The 18342-nt window shown below is 40.4% G+C and overlaps 3 protein-coding genes across 4 annotated transcripts; 2 read left to right on the forward strand and 1 right to left on the reverse strand.

Annotated features, from left to right (window-relative positions):
• Positions 1-743: 743 nt before the first annotated feature.
• On the forward strand, positions 744-3943 carry tnnc2.2 (troponin C2, fast skeletal type, tandem duplicate 2). Its single transcript, XM_085393169.1, has 6 exons — positions 744-899; positions 1750-1801; positions 2250-2393; positions 2673-2787; positions 2930-3066; positions 3444-3943. Exons 1-6 carry the CDS (start codon positions 897-899, stop codon positions 3473-3475), a joined length of 483 nt encoding a protein of 160 aa, XP_085249295.1. The 5' UTR covers positions 744-896; the 3' UTR covers positions 3476-3943.
• A 931-nt stretch (positions 3944-4874) lies between these two features.
• On the reverse strand, positions 4875-6663 carry taf13 (TATA-box binding protein associated factor 13). The gene is made up of 3 exons (XM_085393170.1): positions 6645-6663; positions 5549-5620; positions 4875-5470 (listed from the first exon to the last, which is right to left on the reverse strand). The coding sequence occupies exon 3, from the start codon at positions 5465-5467 to the stop codon at positions 5093-5095; it is 375 nt and encodes a 124-aa protein (XP_085249296.1). The 5' UTR covers positions 5468-5470; positions 5549-5620; positions 6645-6663; the 3' UTR covers positions 4875-5092.
• Positions 5556-17893, forward strand: LOC146645124 (solute carrier family 35 member H1-like). Of its 2 annotated transcripts, none has more exons than XM_085393167.1 (10): positions 5556-5740; positions 6683-6890; positions 7082-7232; positions 7817-7880; positions 7997-8069; positions 8700-8868; positions 9397-9480; positions 15405-15580; positions 16090-16219; positions 16588-17893. In XM_085393167.1, exons 2-10 carry the CDS (start codon positions 6780-6782, stop codon positions 16725-16727), a joined length of 1098 nt encoding a protein of 365 aa, XP_085249293.1. In that variant the 5' UTR covers positions 5556-5740; positions 6683-6779; the 3' UTR covers positions 16728-17893. The 2 variants fall into 2 exon arrangements, with proteins under 2 accessions (XP_085249293.1, XP_085249292.1); XM_085393166.1 differs by lacking the exon at positions 5556-5740 and adding an exon at positions 5752-6385.
• Positions 17894-18342: the final 449 nt, after the last annotated feature.

An 18342-nucleotide genomic window follows, 5' to 3' on the forward strand; every position in this document is an offset into this window, starting at 1 on the left:
CTCTTCTCAGTATCCTGTCCTCCCTTCTAGTCTCTTACCTTGGGTCCCTCCCTTGGGAACTGCACACCATATAAGGAGCAGCTGGTTGTGTTTAGAAAGTTAAGTAGCAGCATGGTCTGAAATCTGCCGGCTATTCAGGGCACCTCTAAGGAGAGGTTAGAGGTCTGGTCTCACAGCATTTTCCTCTTGGTTTAGAGTTTCCCATCCAGATTGAATCTCCATCACCACAAAACCCAAAGCTTACTCACTAATCTTTGGCTCCCCCTTGTTGTTTTCTGTTTTGTATTTACAAGGCAAAATAGAAATCAACAGTACACTGACATGCATGCACTGATGTGAGCCAAATTTGTGTTTGTATTTTATTATTTCGAAGGGAGGGTGGGCATCTTGTTTTAGGATCTCACTACTGAGAGTTGCAACGGGGCCTTTTCTAAGAAGTATGATGCTTTTTGATTTATTTTATAGAAAAATTCTGTATTTTCAGTTTTCTTTCTCTCTGGTTTTCCAGAGTGAATTCTCTTAAAGTAAGCTGGGTTCCTTCTCATATCCAACATCTGAGGACAATCTCAGTGTGATGCTTTCATGCATTTCCCCCACAAACTTTGAAAATGTATCCTTTACTTCTTTAGCATACTTAAAACCACAACTTCAATAAAGTGGAGCGTTCACCTCGAAAGTGTGATTGGCTTGCCCTGGCCCCAGAACCCTAAAAGTTCAGGATACTAAATCTGGAGGCCTGTGAGAGGCAGGGGGCGGGACCTCCTTGTCCCGTTTAAAGTGTCTCTGAACCATCACTTGATGTCTAGTCTCTCTGTTGGGGTGCACACGGATTGACCACTCCTTTGGGCTTTTCTTTTATCCTTGGATATTTGGGGGGGAAAAGCTAATCCACAAACATGGTAAGACCAATCAGTTGTGCAAATGACCAGTTCAGCTATCGGCTGATTTCATTAGAGAGTGAGCAATAAAGGAATAAAGGCATGTGAATGTGTAAAAATCATTAGCTGAGTTTCTGAGAAGCATATTTCTTTCTGTTGGTGTTGTTCAGATATGTATATGTTGCTTTCCCCTAAAATAGTTGTTTTTTCTTTTTAGTAATTCAGCATTTTTTTCCACTTAGTTTTTTTTTTTGTTCTCTGCTGGTTTTGAGTTAAATTGATATGAAATATGCTCAAACTCATATTTTAGCCAGTTATCTGTTGTAAATAGACTACTTTAAATCCTTGTGGGAAGTTAACAATGGGTGTTGATGGGCAGGATGGGTGTCAGCTGGGAAGGTGCTGATTCTGCTTAGGCAACAAATTCCTCGGGATTGGATGTCTGCAGGCCTTATACAGCGAAGCTAATGTGTTGAGCCTGAAATAGCCGGACTAATTTTCATCAAGCTCAAGAATCCTTTCGAGATGCACCCATCGTGTGACTTGTGATAGCATGTTTCAGTATCATTATTACAACCATTAATCACTCTGTAAATATTACAGTCACAAGTTTAAAATATCAATCCTGAATCTCTGAACTGTACCATCTCCACTGTGCGTAAAAATACTTTTACGCACAGTGGAGATGATCCGTGTAGTTTAGGGGTGGGGGGTGGGGGGGTAGGTTGTTTAAAACGAATAGAAAATATGATAAAGAATTATTTTGCCACCGTGCTTGGCTAAGACAAGCAAGTTTAACTGGAACAATCAACTAAGCCTAAATGAAACATGTAATGAGTGAAGTGATGCACTGGACACTGCTTTCTTCCAGACTGACGCGCAACAAGAGGCCCGCTCCTACCTGAGCGAGGACATGTTGGCTGGTGAGTACAGTACTAGTTGCTTAGCCTAAATAACGCCATTACAGTAAGCTATGAAATGAAACACGCGTGATACATGTTTTGAATTATACCACCCTTAAATGCAATCACACAATAAGCCAATCAGTTCTACTTCAGATCATTTTTTTTCTACCAGCAAGAGCTCGTACAGCCTAAAGAGAATGCAGATCCACGGCGTGAAGCCAGATGGAGCAAACTGGTATGAAAGAAAAACCAAGAATAGCACAATGAGAATTATTCACAAAGAAGCGGACCTCGCAGTTTTTCAGTCGTTAAAAGCAAACTGGGGTGCTATTTTAAAGGATAATGGTGTCCTATCGCAACGATTAATGCTCGGTGAAAAAGAACAATAAAGCAGAAAAGTACCAAACTGAGAAATGAGACCAGCTTGGAACAAACACACGCCTTCATTCAATTCTCGTTTCTCCAGAGTTCAAGGCCGCCTTTGACTTGTTCGACACCGATGGTGGCGGTGATATCAGCACCAAGGAGTTGGGTACCGTGATGAGGATGCTGGGCCAGAACCCGACAAGAGAGGAGCTGGATGAGATCATCGAGGAGGTCGATGAGGACGGTGAGAAACGGGAAATGTAGTTTATGCCTGATGGCGACACAGCAGAACAGCTGTGTGTCTTAAGTGTTTTTACACACAGGGACACTTTATGGTAATTCAGTAATTAGAGGTGGTGGTATTTCTAAACACCCCGTCAACATGACATTTTTACTGCACTAACAAATTCTGGGTTGTTCCATTGAACTCCCGGTGTTTCCATGCGTAAAACGGTCAACAAAGTTATCACGACAATGGGTTGATCTGATGCGTATCAATCACGTGGCTCCACTAAACCCTCAGGTAGCGGCACCATCGACTTCGAGGAGTTCTTGGTCATGATGGTGAGACTGATAAAGGAGGACCAGGCCGGAAAGAGCGAGGAAGAGTTGGCAGACTGCTTCCGTGTGTTTGACAAGTAAGCTCGCGCTCACACTGTTTACACTAATCGTTTGTGTGCGCGCGCGCGCGTGTTTTGTTTTGGGGTTTGTTTTTTGTTGCTACATCACCTTTACTCGATCTTTACATTCACGTACATTTTGTTGTTGTCGCGTGCGCAGGAACGGCGACGGTTACATCGACAGAGAAGAGTTTGCCCTTATCATCCGCAGCACCGGCGAGGCCATCTCAGAGGAGGAGGTCGATGAGCTGCTGAAGGAAGGAGACAAGAACAGCGACGGCATGCTGGACTTTGACGGTATGTGTCAAATGAAAATGATGAAGCTGTCAGCTCACTTATTATTGAACCTTGAGGAGTCTCTATGAAGGAGGTAGAGAGTGCATGAGGGGGGAAATCCTGTTTATTAAGAGGCTGCAGCTTTGCTAGAGTACCAATAAGCTGTATCAGTCTTGTTCTATGGCATATCAGGTTTTACAGTCAGACTTTAGGGACCATATTGTTGCCTGCTAGGCTGTGTTGTACAGTTCCTACACTCCTGTAATCATCTTAAAATCAAATCACACCCCGGCTTCCTGCTTGAGCTGAACTACTACCTGTTCCTTTACAGTTTATTCAAGTAAATAAAGAAATGGATGTAAAATGTAATGCTGTCCAATTTCTCTTTTCTTTATCAGAATTCCTCAAGATGATGGAGAATGTGCAGTAGAACAAGAAAGACTCATGGACATTCCTCCACCCTTCTGTGAACCCCCATTCTGACCCACTCCCTCCTTCTCCCTCTTGTCCACCTGGTTCACTGCCTTTCTTCTCCATCCTTATAGAAGTCCTCAACAGACAGCTAGAGCACCCAGTGGGGGGTCGCTGGCTGGGCAACATCTTTTCCCTGGCTCGCTTGTAAATGCAGACATCCCCTAGATGCCATGCTGACACCCAGCCCTGTAACAGGACAGCAAGGCTGCAACAGGGTTTTTTTTTCACTGCACACAGCTTTTGCAGTATGCATGGCATGTCGTGTCATCAGTGACCCCCTCCCCCTCTCTGCTGGTAAAGCTCTGATCTAGATGTATTCTAGATAGACGGGCAGCTTGTTACCTGCTGCTTAGACCAATTAATTCAATCACTTCACTGTATAAAGAAGTAATTTGCTTGAAATAAATGAACTAACACATGCTCACTTGTAGTTGGTCTGTCATATTTATGGTCTGTGTAATAATTTTGTTTTGAGGAATATTAATAAAATCTGTTTCTTTTCCTCTTTTTGTCCGTTTTGTTCCAACCACAGCCAGTTTTGCTTTTAAAATAACCAAAAGCCTCGACTGAGGTCAGAATGATTTGGACATTACGGACAGTCGGAAAACCTCAGTTCATCACGCATGTGGGCACAGATGAGGTCGGCATCATGTCTAGTATTCCTGGCTGTGCTGATAAAGTTTAATTGCGGGTTGCAAACTGTCTGCTTTGACAAATATTTACGACACTTTTCTATAAAAAAAAAAATCTGGAACACTCCTATTTTTGAATACCAGCAACTTGCTCCTGAAAACTTGGGACTGGAACACATTTCCCTCTGTGTTTGGGAGACGATGATACCAGCTGGTGTAGTTTCCATCCATCTTCATCCGCTTTATCCGAGGCCGGGTCGCGGGGGCAGCAGCCTAAGTGTAGTTTTACAAGGCAAATTGGCTTCTTTTTTTGGGTTTGTTTTTCACTCGTGCTTGACATAGGATTTCAGCTGCTCAGCAGTTTGTGGCTTAATTTACTGTATTGTGTTTTTTGTTTCATTACCACAGCGTGTCCAGAAGGGGGATATGAAGAGCAACCCTTCTCGTGTAATGTCATTTACACAACCTAAATCTATCTAAAACCTTTTCTTTAGATACTTCACATACATTTGAGGATTCAATCTGTGGGTTTAAGTTACATACTTATTTTTTCTTTACTTATTCAAAATAAAATTATGCTTAAATTCTTGTGCAGATCCACTCTTCACGTATCAGATTGGTAACACAGCACAATGCTGTGCTTTAAAACAAAGTGTTATGTTTCCTGGTTCTGGTGCTTAAAAAAAAAAGAAAGTTGTTTGTGCACAAGAGATGAGGACCTGGTTATTTTAAAACTATTGGCAAGTTGCTTTATTTTACATAACCAAAAAGTCTGAAATCAAGCATATACACTGAAATTCGTTGTTATTGTTATACGGTCTATAAACACACACACGACGCAAACATGCAGTCTGAAGACTGAATGAACTCACGAGCAAACGAACAGTAAATTAAAAGAAACAAAGGTCATGGGAGGAATAACAACCAGTCCCGTTGTGAGTTTAAGAGCCATAATTTGCTTCATCAAAAGCTTTCCGAGCTCTCTTCAGCTCCTCGTTCATGGTCAGCAGATCTTTGACTCTAGCAAACTTCCTGGGATCTTTGCGAATGAGGAAAACGATGTCCTCCACCTGGACGCGACCCTGGCGCCCGATAGACATGGCCTTGTGGGTCATTTCCGTGATAAACTCGATCACCAGATCCTCCAGAATATCCACAGACTCCGTGTAAGGGTTCTGGTCATCTCCAAATCCGTACATCATGCACCGGAGCTCCTTGGAGAAGAGTCTCTTTCTCTTGCCGTAGCCGACATCCACCCCGCCGGAGCCGTCCTCCAACTCTTCGTCGAAGCCTGGCTCGTCCTCCTCCTCCGCCATTTGCTGAAAAACACCCGCAAGCGTTATTCAAACCTCAACATTAGCTGCTCATTGTTAAATACGCGTTAGCATTAACCTTACCTTGTGCTTGTTCACGACTGTCTCACAACAACAGCTTGTTAAGTGCGCCGACTTCCGCTTTTGTTTCCTTGACTGAGGAAGTGGTGGTTTGGAGAGGAAACAGACAGGGCTAGAAATCACAGATACTCCCCCCTTGTGGCCAGTGTTTAAATTTACTCGTGTTATTCGTCAGTATAGCCAACACAGCTGACGGTGAGTTTCCTTTAAAGCACGATCTGTTTGATTGCATCGGAAGCCCAAACTTAATTTCATATCGCCGGGTGTATGCGGGAATCACCGACACGTAGCTTGCTTAGAATGTAAAAAGCTATATTCACGTGTGTTTAAGCTAAGCCAATTTCATTTGGTATTATTTTAGCTAAACCTTAGATCTAGACAAACTATGCACAATGGGCGATGGCAAGTTGGTGGTGTGAGTGGAAACAGGAGCATTGTTCAAGTGGCTGATCGAAGAACAACACCTCACAGCATTCGTGGAAAGAAATGGATCTCGGTGCTTGAACAGAGGGCTCAGATTCTAAGTAAACACTGAGAGCCTGACCGCGGGGGCTCAGCACGTGCTCATTGCCGTGAGTAAGTGACACGTCCCCGTGGATCTTGCTGTGGACTCCTGCCCTGCCAAGTGATGTTCAAAGCTTATCTCAGTCAACCGGATTGAGTATTATAGCTAATTACTGGCCTGATAATGTTAACAAGTCAATATAGATGCTAAATGACAGGCTAATGTTAGCTAATGAACTATAAGGCAAGTTAACGAAGAAGCCAGTTTGACTTATAAAACGTAGCAGCTATCCAGTGAGCCTTCCTCTCTCAGTCACTGTTGGAGCACTGTTGCTGGTGAGTTCGTTTGCTGGGGTTGTCTGATGTTCCTGTTGGTTAACGGACAGTTTTAAAGATTCGCATAACATTGTTACCAGCTGCTTATCCGCTAGCACAACCAGTTAAGAGAATGCTAGTAGCTGATAACGTTTAATTTGAGCTAAAATGAATGTTGCCGTTATGCTAACATTGTATCAAATAGGTTTCGCTTAAATTCTGTCTGAGCGCCTGTTCCACTAACTAGCATTAATATGCACAAACGCAGCCCTGCTCTTACCTTGCTTTTCTTCTCTGCGGTGTTTCTGCTGTAAAAAGGTCTGGTATGGCTGTTCGGGGAGGATGTGGGTTCAGGTCGGAGATGGCCCCTCTGCAGTAGCTGTGTGTTGTGGACAGCTGGTCCTGGCAGTCCCGTATGGCGTGCCCAGTCCAGTTCCTGTGCAGGGGGCTGCGCACTGTTGGATTAGTTCTTCTCTACTATGTCTTCTCTATAGGCATCACATTCTATAACAAATGGCTAATGAAGGTGAGTAAAGAAGCTCATACAGCCTTGTCAGTTTCTTATAACATGCTTGGTTGTGTTAAAGGTGATTAATGAAAATGAGCACCTGAGGACGCTCTGCTTTGCTTGTCTGGGGATCTCCTGGATCCTGAGAAAGAGACTTACACTGACTAGTCCATCCTAGATGACCCCAACTGTTTCTCTCCCTTTCTTAGGGCTTCCACTACCCCCTCTTCATGACTTTAGTTCACCTCACCATCATCTTCTGTCTGTCAGCTCTGACACGACAGGCTGTGCAGTGGTGGACAGGGAAACCTCGCGTTACTCTCAGGTGGAAAGAGTACCTCAGAAAAGTAGCACCCACGGGTGAGTTTTATCTTGAGTCTGGAGACTGGTGATTTAGACGGGGGACAGTCGCCTCTTATCGGGTTCACCGATTGACTAAGCTCTGTGGAATGCTTCGTCTAAAGTCCACGTGGAGAGAATAAATACGACAACCCCGACGAGAATGATGAAAATATCTAAAAGCAAGTGCATTAAATGAACCGTTCCAAACCAGTTTTGCCTCGTTTAAACTAAAATTCTGCACAAACTTAAGTTGTAATAAGATTAGTTTAAAAGAGTCAGAAGGAAAAAGTGAATCAAAGACTAAGAGAAGCAAAAATCCAGAGAAATTAAATCAAAAGTAATTAATATTTTGTTCTGTTTTACTGTATACACTAAAATGACATCAAGGTGATTTTAATATGTGAATAAAGGGCAGTGGGATTGATTATATACATACATGTTGTTGTTGTTGTTGTTGTTGTTGTTGTGTTTTGTTTTGTTTTTTTTTTTTAGTGAGTATTTGTGCTCTAAATGCGTTTAGTCACTCTAAATGCACTGAAATGAGTGGTTTTAAAATGAACCTGTCATCCTGTACTCTTAAGTTCTGTCCTTCTTACCTGCAGCCATCGCAACAGCGCTGGATATTGGACTTTCCAATTGGAGCTTCCTCTTCATCACCATTAGCCTGTAAGTTTGTGGTTTGGACGTTTTTATTATAAGTTCATATGTGTCAGTATTTTATCTTAACCAGTCATTGTATTGTTCTTTACATATTCTACGACTTTTATTTTGTGTCATTCAAGGTATACCATGACCAAGTCCTCAGCAGTGCTTTTTATCCTGTTTTTCTCTCTGGTCTTTAAACTGGAGGAGCCGGTGAGTGTACCGATCACATGACACTGACAGCAGTGCTAACAGTGCAGTTTTGTCTTCACTTTAATGTCACCCAGACACAACTGGAGAATTAAGCATGCTTCTTATACAGGCAAAATGATGCAAGAGGCAATTCTTTTAGTCTGTTTCCTCGATTGTGGCGCAATGCACAAAGCAGACATCCAGCAATGTTCACAAAGTGCACTGTGGCTGTAGCAGAACATAAGAACTTTCTAATCTGAAAAAAGTCCTGCACCTGCACAAATTTATAACCGGTTCGGTTATAAATTTGCCAATTTTTCTTAATGGTGTCATAGCTTAAAGATTTAATTCTGTCCACCTTTAGCACCAAATCACAACAGTCAGTCACAGCGCTTTGAGGCGTTTGAGCTCTAACTGTGGTATTGTATCACTTCCTGTTACAGAGCACAGTGGTGTTTTTGTGCAGCTTGATGGGGGTTTCATCACATGAGCAGTAATGAGCAATCATTACCTCCCGTCTACTCTCTCCTCTAGCTTGTGCTTTGTTCTGTTCTTCTTTTACCTGTTATCCTCTACTTTCTTCTTCTGTTTCCTGTGCAATTTTAACTTGAAACTGCTGCGTGTCGTTGTCTTTTCTCCCTTTTAATCCAGAACCCGTTTCTGATCCTGGTGGTCCTGTTGATCTCCTGCGGTCTCTTTATGTTTACCTTTGAGTCGACCCAGTTTAATCTGGAAGGCTTTATTCTGGTGCTCCTAGCATCCTTCATAGGGGGGATTCGATGGACCCTCACTCAGGTCCTCACGCAGAAAGCAGAGCTGGGTAAGTGTTCAGCCACTGTGGAGTGACAGCTTCCAAAGAGGTTAAAAAGCCTATAACCTGGATCTACACCAATTAATTTTGGGCTGTGGCTTTCATCAGATATACAGTAAAACAGGATACACACGCCATTTCAAAGAGGATTGGTGTGAAATACAAAAAAAAAAAAGAAAACAACTATCATAGAGACCTAAAATATCTTGTTATGTGGTTTCAACCTAGCCGTTATCCTTGAATGGTCTACAACAAGTTAACAAGATCCACCAGTGATGACTCTAATGCAGGTTTTGACACAACATTAACAGCAGGTGAAGTGGGGTTGTTGCTTCCCACTGTCTTTTTTCTGAGTTTATACAGCAACATCTATCCATAAGTATTTACAAAGTAAACACATTGAAGCCCAACATCAGTAACTTTAACTATATGCCAGGCTTGTAAAGCACTGATTTAAAACTCTGCTATGATTTGAGGTTTCCCAGCTGGGACACAGTTCCCTGCATTTTTCATCTTTTTCATGTCGCACTGTTTTAGGCCTTCAAAACCCAATAGATGCCATGTACCACCTCCAACCTCTCATGTTCCTTGGGCTCTTTCCTCTCTTCCTGTTTAATGAAGGTGAGTATAGACATAAGTTCATTGTCTTTCATGTTTTGTCGCTGCATTAAATTAAGCTCTGTAGCCCCTAATTTTATTTTTTTTAAACTTTTTATTTTGTACTTTTTCCAAATTTATAGTACATGCAAACAAAAATATGAAAAAAGAAACAAACTAAAAGGAATAAAGGACACCTAATCTGTGGAAGAGGGGAAAAAAAACCAAAAACAAGGAGGAGAGGTCCCTGCCTTATGGGGCTGAGTGAGTCTTATAGGCTATCCATTTTGTCCACTGTTTTCGGTGTTTGTCATATTTCATTCTCAAGGTGTAGATCATTTTCTCCATTTTATATATATGTCCTCGATTACATCAGTCCATTCTTCCAATTTTAAAGGGTCACTTTTCAGCCAGTTTTTTGTTATTACCTTTTTGCTTGACGACAACATAATTTTAAACAAGTAACGGTCCTCCTTATTTTTTCCCATATTCCAAAATACTCGTGCCTTACACGGCACGTCATACCCCAGCACTTTCTTCATTGTTACTGCAATGCTTTCCCAGTAAGGTTTGATATCTTTACACTTCCAAAACACATGAGAATGATTGGCGTCCCAGTCTCCACATAATCTCCAGCATCGTTGGGGTGTTTTCAGCTGCTTGCTTTTGATATAAGGAGTAATAAAGAACCTAATCACATTTTTCCAGCCATATTCTCTCCATCGTCTAGAGCTGGTGGAATTATGCTGTGTGAGACATACGCCAGTCATCCTCTGACAACTCAAGATGTAATTCAGATTCCTACTTTTGTTTGATATATAATGTTTCATTCCTATTCAAATTTTGCAGACCATTATATAATTTCGATAAAATTCTTGGAGGATTTTTATATGCACCTGTTATTATTTCTATTATATGGCTTCTTTCTCTCAAGAGCTTCTTCCTAATTTGTAAAAATGTCTTCATTGAAAATACCTAAATAAATCTGATTTATCCAGTCCAAACTGTCTCTGTAGATTCTCAAAGGATTTTAATGTTTTCCCGTCTATTAATGTGCACATTGCTGTAATTCCTTTATTGACCCATCTTAAAAATGTACTATCCCATTGTCCACTTTGGAATTTTTGAGAATATGCAGGCCAAATCAGCAATTTACAGTCTTCTATAATTCTATATTTCTTCACTATAATCCACCAGAGTTTAATAGTGAATTCAGTAATGAGATTTGTGTTCGTAGACTGGATAGTTTCTCCTCCCAATCTTGCTTGTGGATGACATGATGAGCAATAATTTATCTCCATATGCTTCCATTTTGAGGTGTAATCCGGTGAACACCAGTAAACAATATTCCTTGAAATTCGGGAGGGCAAGTCCTCCTTTTTCTTTTCTTAATTGGAGTATTTTAAATCTTATTCTTGGCTTTGTCCCTTTCCAAATAAATCTACTAACTAATTTATCCCATCTACCAAATTGTGCATCAGGTATATGGACTGGCAATGAAGTGAATAGATACAGTAGTCGAGGAAGCTCATTCATTTTTATTACCTCTATTCTTGAGCTAAGGTCCATGACAAGTGGAGCCCATTTAATCAAATCTTTTTGGATTGTATTACTAATCTTTACATAATTTGCCTCGTATAGTGTACTTATTTTGCTAGTTAGATAGACACTTAAATATTTGATCTTATTTGAGTCCCATTTTAATTTATATTCGTTTTGAATTGAATCTTTGGGGAAATAATTCAGACAAAGTACTTGAGTCTTTCCCAGTGTCCGGCAGCCTCGCCTCTGTCAGTGCGCCCCAGGGCAGCTGTGGCTACAATGTAGCTTGCTATCGCCAGTGTGTGAATGGGTGAATGACTGAATGTAGTGTAAAGCGCTTTGGGGTCCTTAATGACTAGAAAAGCGCTATACAAATGCAGGCCATTTACGATATTTAGTTTATACCCTGAATTTTTGCCAAAATATTTTAATGCTTTAATCAATCGAGGAAAGGTCGTGTCAGGATCCTGTAGGTATATAATTATATCATCAGCAAAGAGACCTATTCGTTGTTCAATTTTTGAAACTAAAACCCCTTTTTAAGTCTGCACTTTGCCGTATATACTGAGCCTGTCAGGGACCAAGCAGTAAAGCATAAAGGACACAGGTGGTTTTAATTCAAAAAAGGGGTTTTATTGACCCAAAAATATGAAAATATATTTAACAAAGCCAAAACTTAAACAGGCAGACCAATAAAAGAGGTCAACTCAATAGACTAAACTCAAGATAATAATTACCAAAACCTCAAACAAACATATGATAAACTGACCTGCTGAAATGACACATGGGGGAACTTAAATACTGGTTTTGCTAAACCAAATGACACACACGGGGAAAACAAAATGGCTGCCATATAAGCAACTAATACAAAACAATTAAACAAACATGAAACACCCCCCAGGCAATCAAGCATGTGGTGCAATCCAATTAGGCTGTCAGTGGTACTTCAGGTCTCCCAGCCCTTTGTCACACCTTTTGCCAGACAGGAGGAGAAGCCAACCCCCAGGTAACTCGAACAAAGAAAGATGTATTAATATAACATAAAACAGAACTTTGACCTTAAGGTTAATGTGTGCACGCCATATAAACATGGGAAGGTGTGATGGAAAAATACATACATTTAATAAAGAAACAGTATTGAACAATAAGTAGAATATTTTAAAGTAGCGACTGTAAATTAAACTAAGGTGAATCAACTAGTGGTGAGGTGTGGAGCTTACCATGTGTGGCATGCCATCACAGAGCCAAAGGCTCGATATACAGAGCAAAAAGGGCTGGATTCAGCAACCCTGCCTGGTTCCTCTGAAGAGCTCAAAACTGTCTGTCAGGTCCCCTCTAGCCAATGGCCTGTGGTACAAGGATTGTATACACTCGATGAAGATACTGTTAAAGCCCATTCTTTTCAAAACAGCAAAAAGAAATATCCAAGAGACTCTATCAAAGGCCTTTTCAGCATCTAAGCTCACTAAGGCTGTTGGAATTTTCTCTTTATTAACTTCGTTAATTATATGCAAAGTGCGTCGTATATTATCTAGTGTCTGTCGCTCCTTAATCCTGTCTGGTCTTCATCCACCAGATCTGGGAGAAACGGCTCTAAGCGTCTTGTGATTATGGATGTAAATAATTTATAATCCACATTTAAGATAGAGATTGGGTGATAAGAGTCACAGTTTTTCCTGTTTTTACCTTCTTTTGGTAAGACTGATATAATGGCCTCTTTCCAAGAGGGTGGAATTTTAGCGTGTTTTAATGTCCAGTTAAAAGAATCTATCAAAATAGGAGCCAAGTCCTCTTTAAAAGTCTTATACCACTCATTGGGATACCCATCACTCCCTGGACTTTTATTAGATTTCAATCTCCTTATTGCCATATCCAGTTCTTCCTTAGTGATTGGTTTAGTTAAAAATTCATTTTGAGTTGTCCCAATAGAAGGAAGGTCTAACTGAGCCAAGTACTCTTCAATTTCTTGTCCGTTTTTCTGGTCGGGTTGATTATACGATGTTTTATAGTATTTTTGAAAGGCTTTTTTTTTTTTTCTTTTTTTTTTAATCTGTGTTGGTTCATATAGTAGTTCCTTGGTGTTTGGATCTCTAATCTTATTAACTGCATTACTTATTTGTATTGATTTTAACCGTTTAGCCAGTATTTTGGTTGCTTTGGAACCAGATTCATAAAATGTTTGTTTTGTGAATCTCAGTTTCTTTTCTATTTCCTCCATAGACAGATCGCTTAGTTGTTTTCTTACATCTTTAATGCTTTCAGCCAAGTCGGCACTCAAATCTGTGTGCTGTGTTTTTTCCTAAATCCCTTAATCGTTGTTCTAATTTGAATTGTGTGAGCTTTTGTAGCCCCTAATTATGGCATTTCAAGTCTTTTGAAAACCTTTACAGACCCCACTGTGCAGCGTGATGGTCATAAGAAACTGATTATGTGTCAACACGGTGCCTATTCTGACACCCACACCTCATTTACATGTAAATAGGCAATAGCTCACATGTGTAATAGATTAGCAGTAGTTTCTCAGGGGTTCAGCTCAGCTGCAGAAAGTGGAGGATTATCAAAGCCCTGTAGCAGGTGCTTGATTAATGGGCACCCACAGTGTTTCTTTTCCTTCTGCTACTGGACTCTGTGGCAGGCCCAAGAACCAAAGTGTGAAAAGTTGTGAAATTTAAAACACAGCCCTGATTGGTTTCAGCACAATACAACGGCCCGTGTGTTGAAATTGCAAATATGCTCTAGCACCCTACGAGCTCTTCTCATTTCTCTGCTTTGGGCTCCCTTGTAACGTCTCTCCTCTGTACTCCCACCTGTACATCAGTTGCAGTGCAGAGTCTTGAAGTCCGTCTCAATTCCTAAAACGTATGACATAATAAACAAAGGCAGAGATCCATGCGTCACATTGTGCCACACCGTGAATGTAATTAAAAGCAAAAAACTAGTCCAGTAATGTAGCCACAGTTCTTTTCACCGACACTGCTTTAAAGGCTGCAAGAATCTCGCATTTTGTTAAACTCCTGTTGCCTCGTCTTCTCTCTCCTCGCGGTTCATCCTGGCCTGGCAGATCAGAGATGACATGGGAGTGAGACGATGGGGCACAGGAACAAGAACAAACAAGTGTGTGGGACAAGTATGCATTTGTGGACGTTGGAGTGGAAGGGGATTGTTTGAGGTGTGGTCCAGCTGCCTTCACTTCAGATAAATGATATCCCAAATTCTTTATAATTTATGAAATGGAATTTACGAGAAGTGGTCTCACTGTTCTTAAGGGCAGCCTTACTGAGGGGACTCACATGAGCACATCAGTCCAGATGTAGCTCAGTGACAGAGGGCCTCTGCTTTTGTGCCACAGTCAAGCACGTAACATTTGTTGCGAGATCGATCAACTTTAGACCAGACAACAAAAACGACGGAGGCTCCGGAAAAGTGCAATCAAACGATGAGTTTTATTATCACAGGAGAACAACCAACCGTCAGCATACGGATTGTTTTGCTCTGACAAGAATACATTGGGTTCTGGTTTTATAGGATAAAATATCACATCTACGTCAATACAGTTCAAAAATACATGGTGACAGACGGGCAAAAGTTCAACCCGTGCAGACAAGGGTACATCACGTACACTTCTAATAACCATACACCGACATATCACTTCTCTTTTCTACATTACTTGCCTTTTAGGGTAATAACTTCAGGTCTTAGCATCTCTGAGAGCTAATAATGGACCCTCATCATTAATCACTAAGTAGAGTACTTTGCAGCCAGTCTCAAACTGAAGCAGAAGACGCTTAGGCCTTTGCTCAAACCTGCTACTAGATTAATATGTGTATTGTAAGCATGCATGCAATTAACCTGCTATGTTCTCATCTCCCCTCAGCATGTATCATCTGGACACTCTCACCAGTGAAGCTTAAAACCTTCTAGAATGGAACATCAACTCTAACCAAGCACATTTATGCATTGTGTATAAAATGAACTCAACCTATAAAAATAGAAAGGTCAATGTGATGACAGACATATTCAATGCAATATAAACCCTGTAGGAAATATTACTGATACATGATACTGTGAAACATGTTATTAATACATTCTTCATAAGGCAAATTATATGGTAGCAATAAAAGAATCTCTGAATCCCAACACATTGCACACCAGAGCTGTAATCTACAAATAAAACACTGCTGATTCAAGCAGAAGTGGCAGTGTGGTTCACCACACGCCTCTCATTAGAAGAACAAAAAGGAACTCCTTTATAAAATCTCTACAAGATATTGGACTTTCAAAAGACATGAGTGGGCAAGCCCTATAAGCAGTCCGTGGAAAACTATTGTAACTGCGTAATTGCCGATCTACCTGGAGTGCTGCCACTCCTAAAAAATCTGTCCTGATTCTTTCCTCTGTGCCTGCAGGGCTGAGCCTCAGCACCTCAGAGAAGTTATTCCGGGTGACGGAGCTCTCGCCTCTCCTGTATTCCCTCTTCACATTAAGCATTGGCGGCTTGCTGGCCTTTGGTTTGGGCTTCTCTGAGTTCCTGCTGGTCTCCCGAACCTCCAGCCTCACCTTATCCATATCAGGGATCTTTAAGGTAATTACTTACTTTCTGTGTTGTCAACATCTTTTTTTTTTCACCTCCAGCTGGTGGATGGCTGCCACTAGAAGTGCCTTGAGGTGACTGCTGTTGTGAATTGGTGCTATATCAATAGAATTGAATTAGATTGGTGAAGCCAAAGAAATCTGTCCGCAATACCAGAGCCATAGCTGAGTTTAATATGGGAGGTTGCGGTTCTTTTGGTGCTTACTCTGAGCTACTAAAGCAGTTATGTGTAATCTTTGTGGATGTTCTGACAGATCAGAGGGTTCACTAGGGCTTTGGATGTAAGCATATAACATCTTTATTATGAAAATCAACTTTATTGACTAAGTATGTCTACACATACATTGTTTTGTTTTTTGATCTCAGTGTACTTACATGTAAATATGTTCTAAAAATGTTATGTAATAAATAAGGGATTGTTACTGTGTTACATGTGGACTTGGGTTTTTTCAGAGCTGTCTAATGAAGTCTTCTCTGTTCCTTGTGTTGATTTCCTGCAGGAAGTATGCACTCTGCTTTTAGCCGCTTTTCTGATGGGAGACAAAATGAGTATGCTCAACTGGCTGGGATTCGCTGTGTGTCTGTGTGGTATTTCATTACACGTGGGACTCAAGACATATTATTCTAAAAGTAAGTTTTATTTATGTTTTCACCATATTTACTGCTCTACATCCTAAAAACATAAAAATACTCAAAGCATTTTTTTTAATGGCATATAATATATTTTTATTTTCTACACAAAAACCATTGGTAAGCTCCCTTTTAGTAAAATCCAGGAATTTTGAATATGTAAATTTTTTTGTTTTAAGTTACGTTTGAGAATGTGCCCTTGTTCACCGAACAGTCTGTTCTCCGATTTCTAGTTTACATATCACATTTTCTACATGTAATGTCACAGTTTTCTTCAGAATCTTTAAAAAGGAAAGAAAGGAAAGGAGGAAGGAGACTTTGCAGGGTGGTGACCATGCTGATGGTGTAAATTTTCTATCTTCCATCAGATAAGGGTCCTTCTTTAAGGCAGCTCAAGAGTAAGAGCCCAGAACTTGAGCTGCCGTTACTGCAGCGAAATGGGAATGAAAGTAAGGACTCGGCTACTGATGAATGTGATGATGAAGAAGAAGAGATCACTCTACACTGACAGGACTTGGACACGGTCTCCATGCTGCACATTCCTTCCCTACTCTTTTGTTAGATGGTTTGAACAGTGATGTCAGAAGTGTTTCCAGGTGTGGGACTCTTGTTTTTTTTGTTTTTTTTTTGTTTTTTTTGTCCCCACCACGAGTCACAGTCTGGCTCAGGGCCTCCTTATGGACTCTATATTTACATAGTACTTTAAACGTGGCACAGCTGATAACATTTTACCTTCAAAATGTAGCAGATGCATGCATGCATTAACAAAGAATATGTGGAGAGCAAAGGAGTAAACTCCAGCTTTAACAGGATACTTTGGCACCTCGACTCTGGTGGATCAGTTCTGTCAGCTCTGCAGTATTAACATATCGTTTCATATATTTGACAAATTATTATGAATAACTTATTTCATGGACAAATGCTGACGAGGCAGAGTGCAAACTTTAATATTATAAGTTAGTGATGGTAAAAATGGATTACTGCGCTTCCTTTGATTCCTATTTCTTTGGTTGGCTTTGTAATTAGATTTAGATAATATAATAGATGACAGATGGATCATGAAAGACTGCAGAGCTTCAGTGAATTAAATCCTGAGGTTACTTTTTAGTTTAGTCAGTTAACTGCCATCAAAATTTCATTTTTAAAATTGTTTGTTTTGTGGTTTTTGGGGCTTGGGATTTTTTTCCCCCAATCCCAAACTCAGAGATAATCAGATTCATTTTGCATTGACTGAATCAGCTGTTTAATGGATGACGGCCTCTGTATGTCAGAAATTTCAATAATCATAAAGTACTAAACATTACAAAGACACAAGTCAGCTTTTACAGAGCTCAGATTGATGTCAGGACTTTTGCCTAAAATTCTAACTTTGCTAATGAAGTTAAAATATTCATTGATTGCATATTTTAATTTGTAGAGTTGACGAGTGTTTATTGAATTGGACAATAATTGTCTACAGCCTTTTTGAGTCATAATTTGAGATGTCATGAATAGTGAAACTGATCTTTAATGTGCCTTATAAGCAGATGGAAGGAACAATTTTAATAACTGATGATGACTTTGTTAGAGTTTAAAGCCATTTCTAAATGTTTGTTTTTTTTGTCATGATTTTCTTTAAATGCAGTGTTGTTTGAGTGTTATTTCAGAAAATAAACAAAAAATTTGTTTTCGTTACTTTTGATATTCCAGAGGTTTCTGTTAACGATCATGGAGCTGTTTGCTCATCCCAGATTTACGTTGTTGTAGGATTAATCCAAACCAGAGGCATAAAGGCGTGCTGTGTGTGGTCACAGAAAAACTGAGTCATTCATTAGATGATGTGACCTGTGCACCACCTTAATCTCAACTTCATGGAGCCTGAACCCAGACTATGCAAGGTTACAGAGGCGAGACATGGAAATACCCTAAATCCAAGGAGATGGGACAAAATTAGTGAATTGGTGCTATTTCAGAGGCAGTTAGTGCACAATCACAAACTCTATGTCAGTACTTACTATGGACCTAATTGTACACTCACAAGTTACGAGTCCATGCTCATTGCAGTGCATCTGAATCTACACTTCACTGGTTCTGGAGTGTCGGTCGAATCTAAAAGTTAAAAAAAAAACACTAAAATCTAATAT

The sequence above is a fragment of the Rhamphochromis longiceps genome, linkage group LG20, assembly GCF_057381845.1.
Source record: "Rhamphochromis longiceps isolate RC_006_pf linkage group LG20, R_longiceps_female_GT1.1, whole genome shotgun sequence".
Lineage (NCBI taxonomy): Eukaryota > Metazoa > Chordata > Actinopteri > Cichliformes > Cichlidae > Rhamphochromis > Rhamphochromis longiceps.

Coding starts and splice junctions, on each gene's coding strand:
- tnnc2.2 (XM_085393169.1), top strand. Junction 1,802..2,249: donor GAGCGAGGACATGTTGGCTG/GTGAGTACAGTA, acceptor TCGTTTCTCCAG/AGTTCAAGGCCGCCTTTGAC. Junction 2,394..2,672: donor CGAGGAGGTCGATGAGGACG/GTGAGAAACGGG, acceptor CTAAACCCTCAG/GTAGCGGCACCATCGACTTC.
- taf13 (XM_085393170.1), bottom strand. CDS start 5,467: ATGGCGGAGGAGGAGGACGAGCCAGGCTTCGACGAAGAGTTGGAGGAC.
- LOC146645124 (XM_085393167.1), top strand. CDS start 6,780: ATGGCGTGCCCAGTCCAGTTCCTGTGCAGGGGGCTGCGCACTGTTGGA. Junction 8,070..8,699: donor TCTTTAAACTGGAGGAGCCG/GTGAGTGTACCG, acceptor CTTTTAATCCAG/AACCCGTTTCTGATCCTGGT. Junction 8,869..9,396: donor CACGCAGAAAGCAGAGCTGG/GTAAGTGTTCAG, acceptor GCACTGTTTTAG/GCCTTCAAAACCCAATAGAT.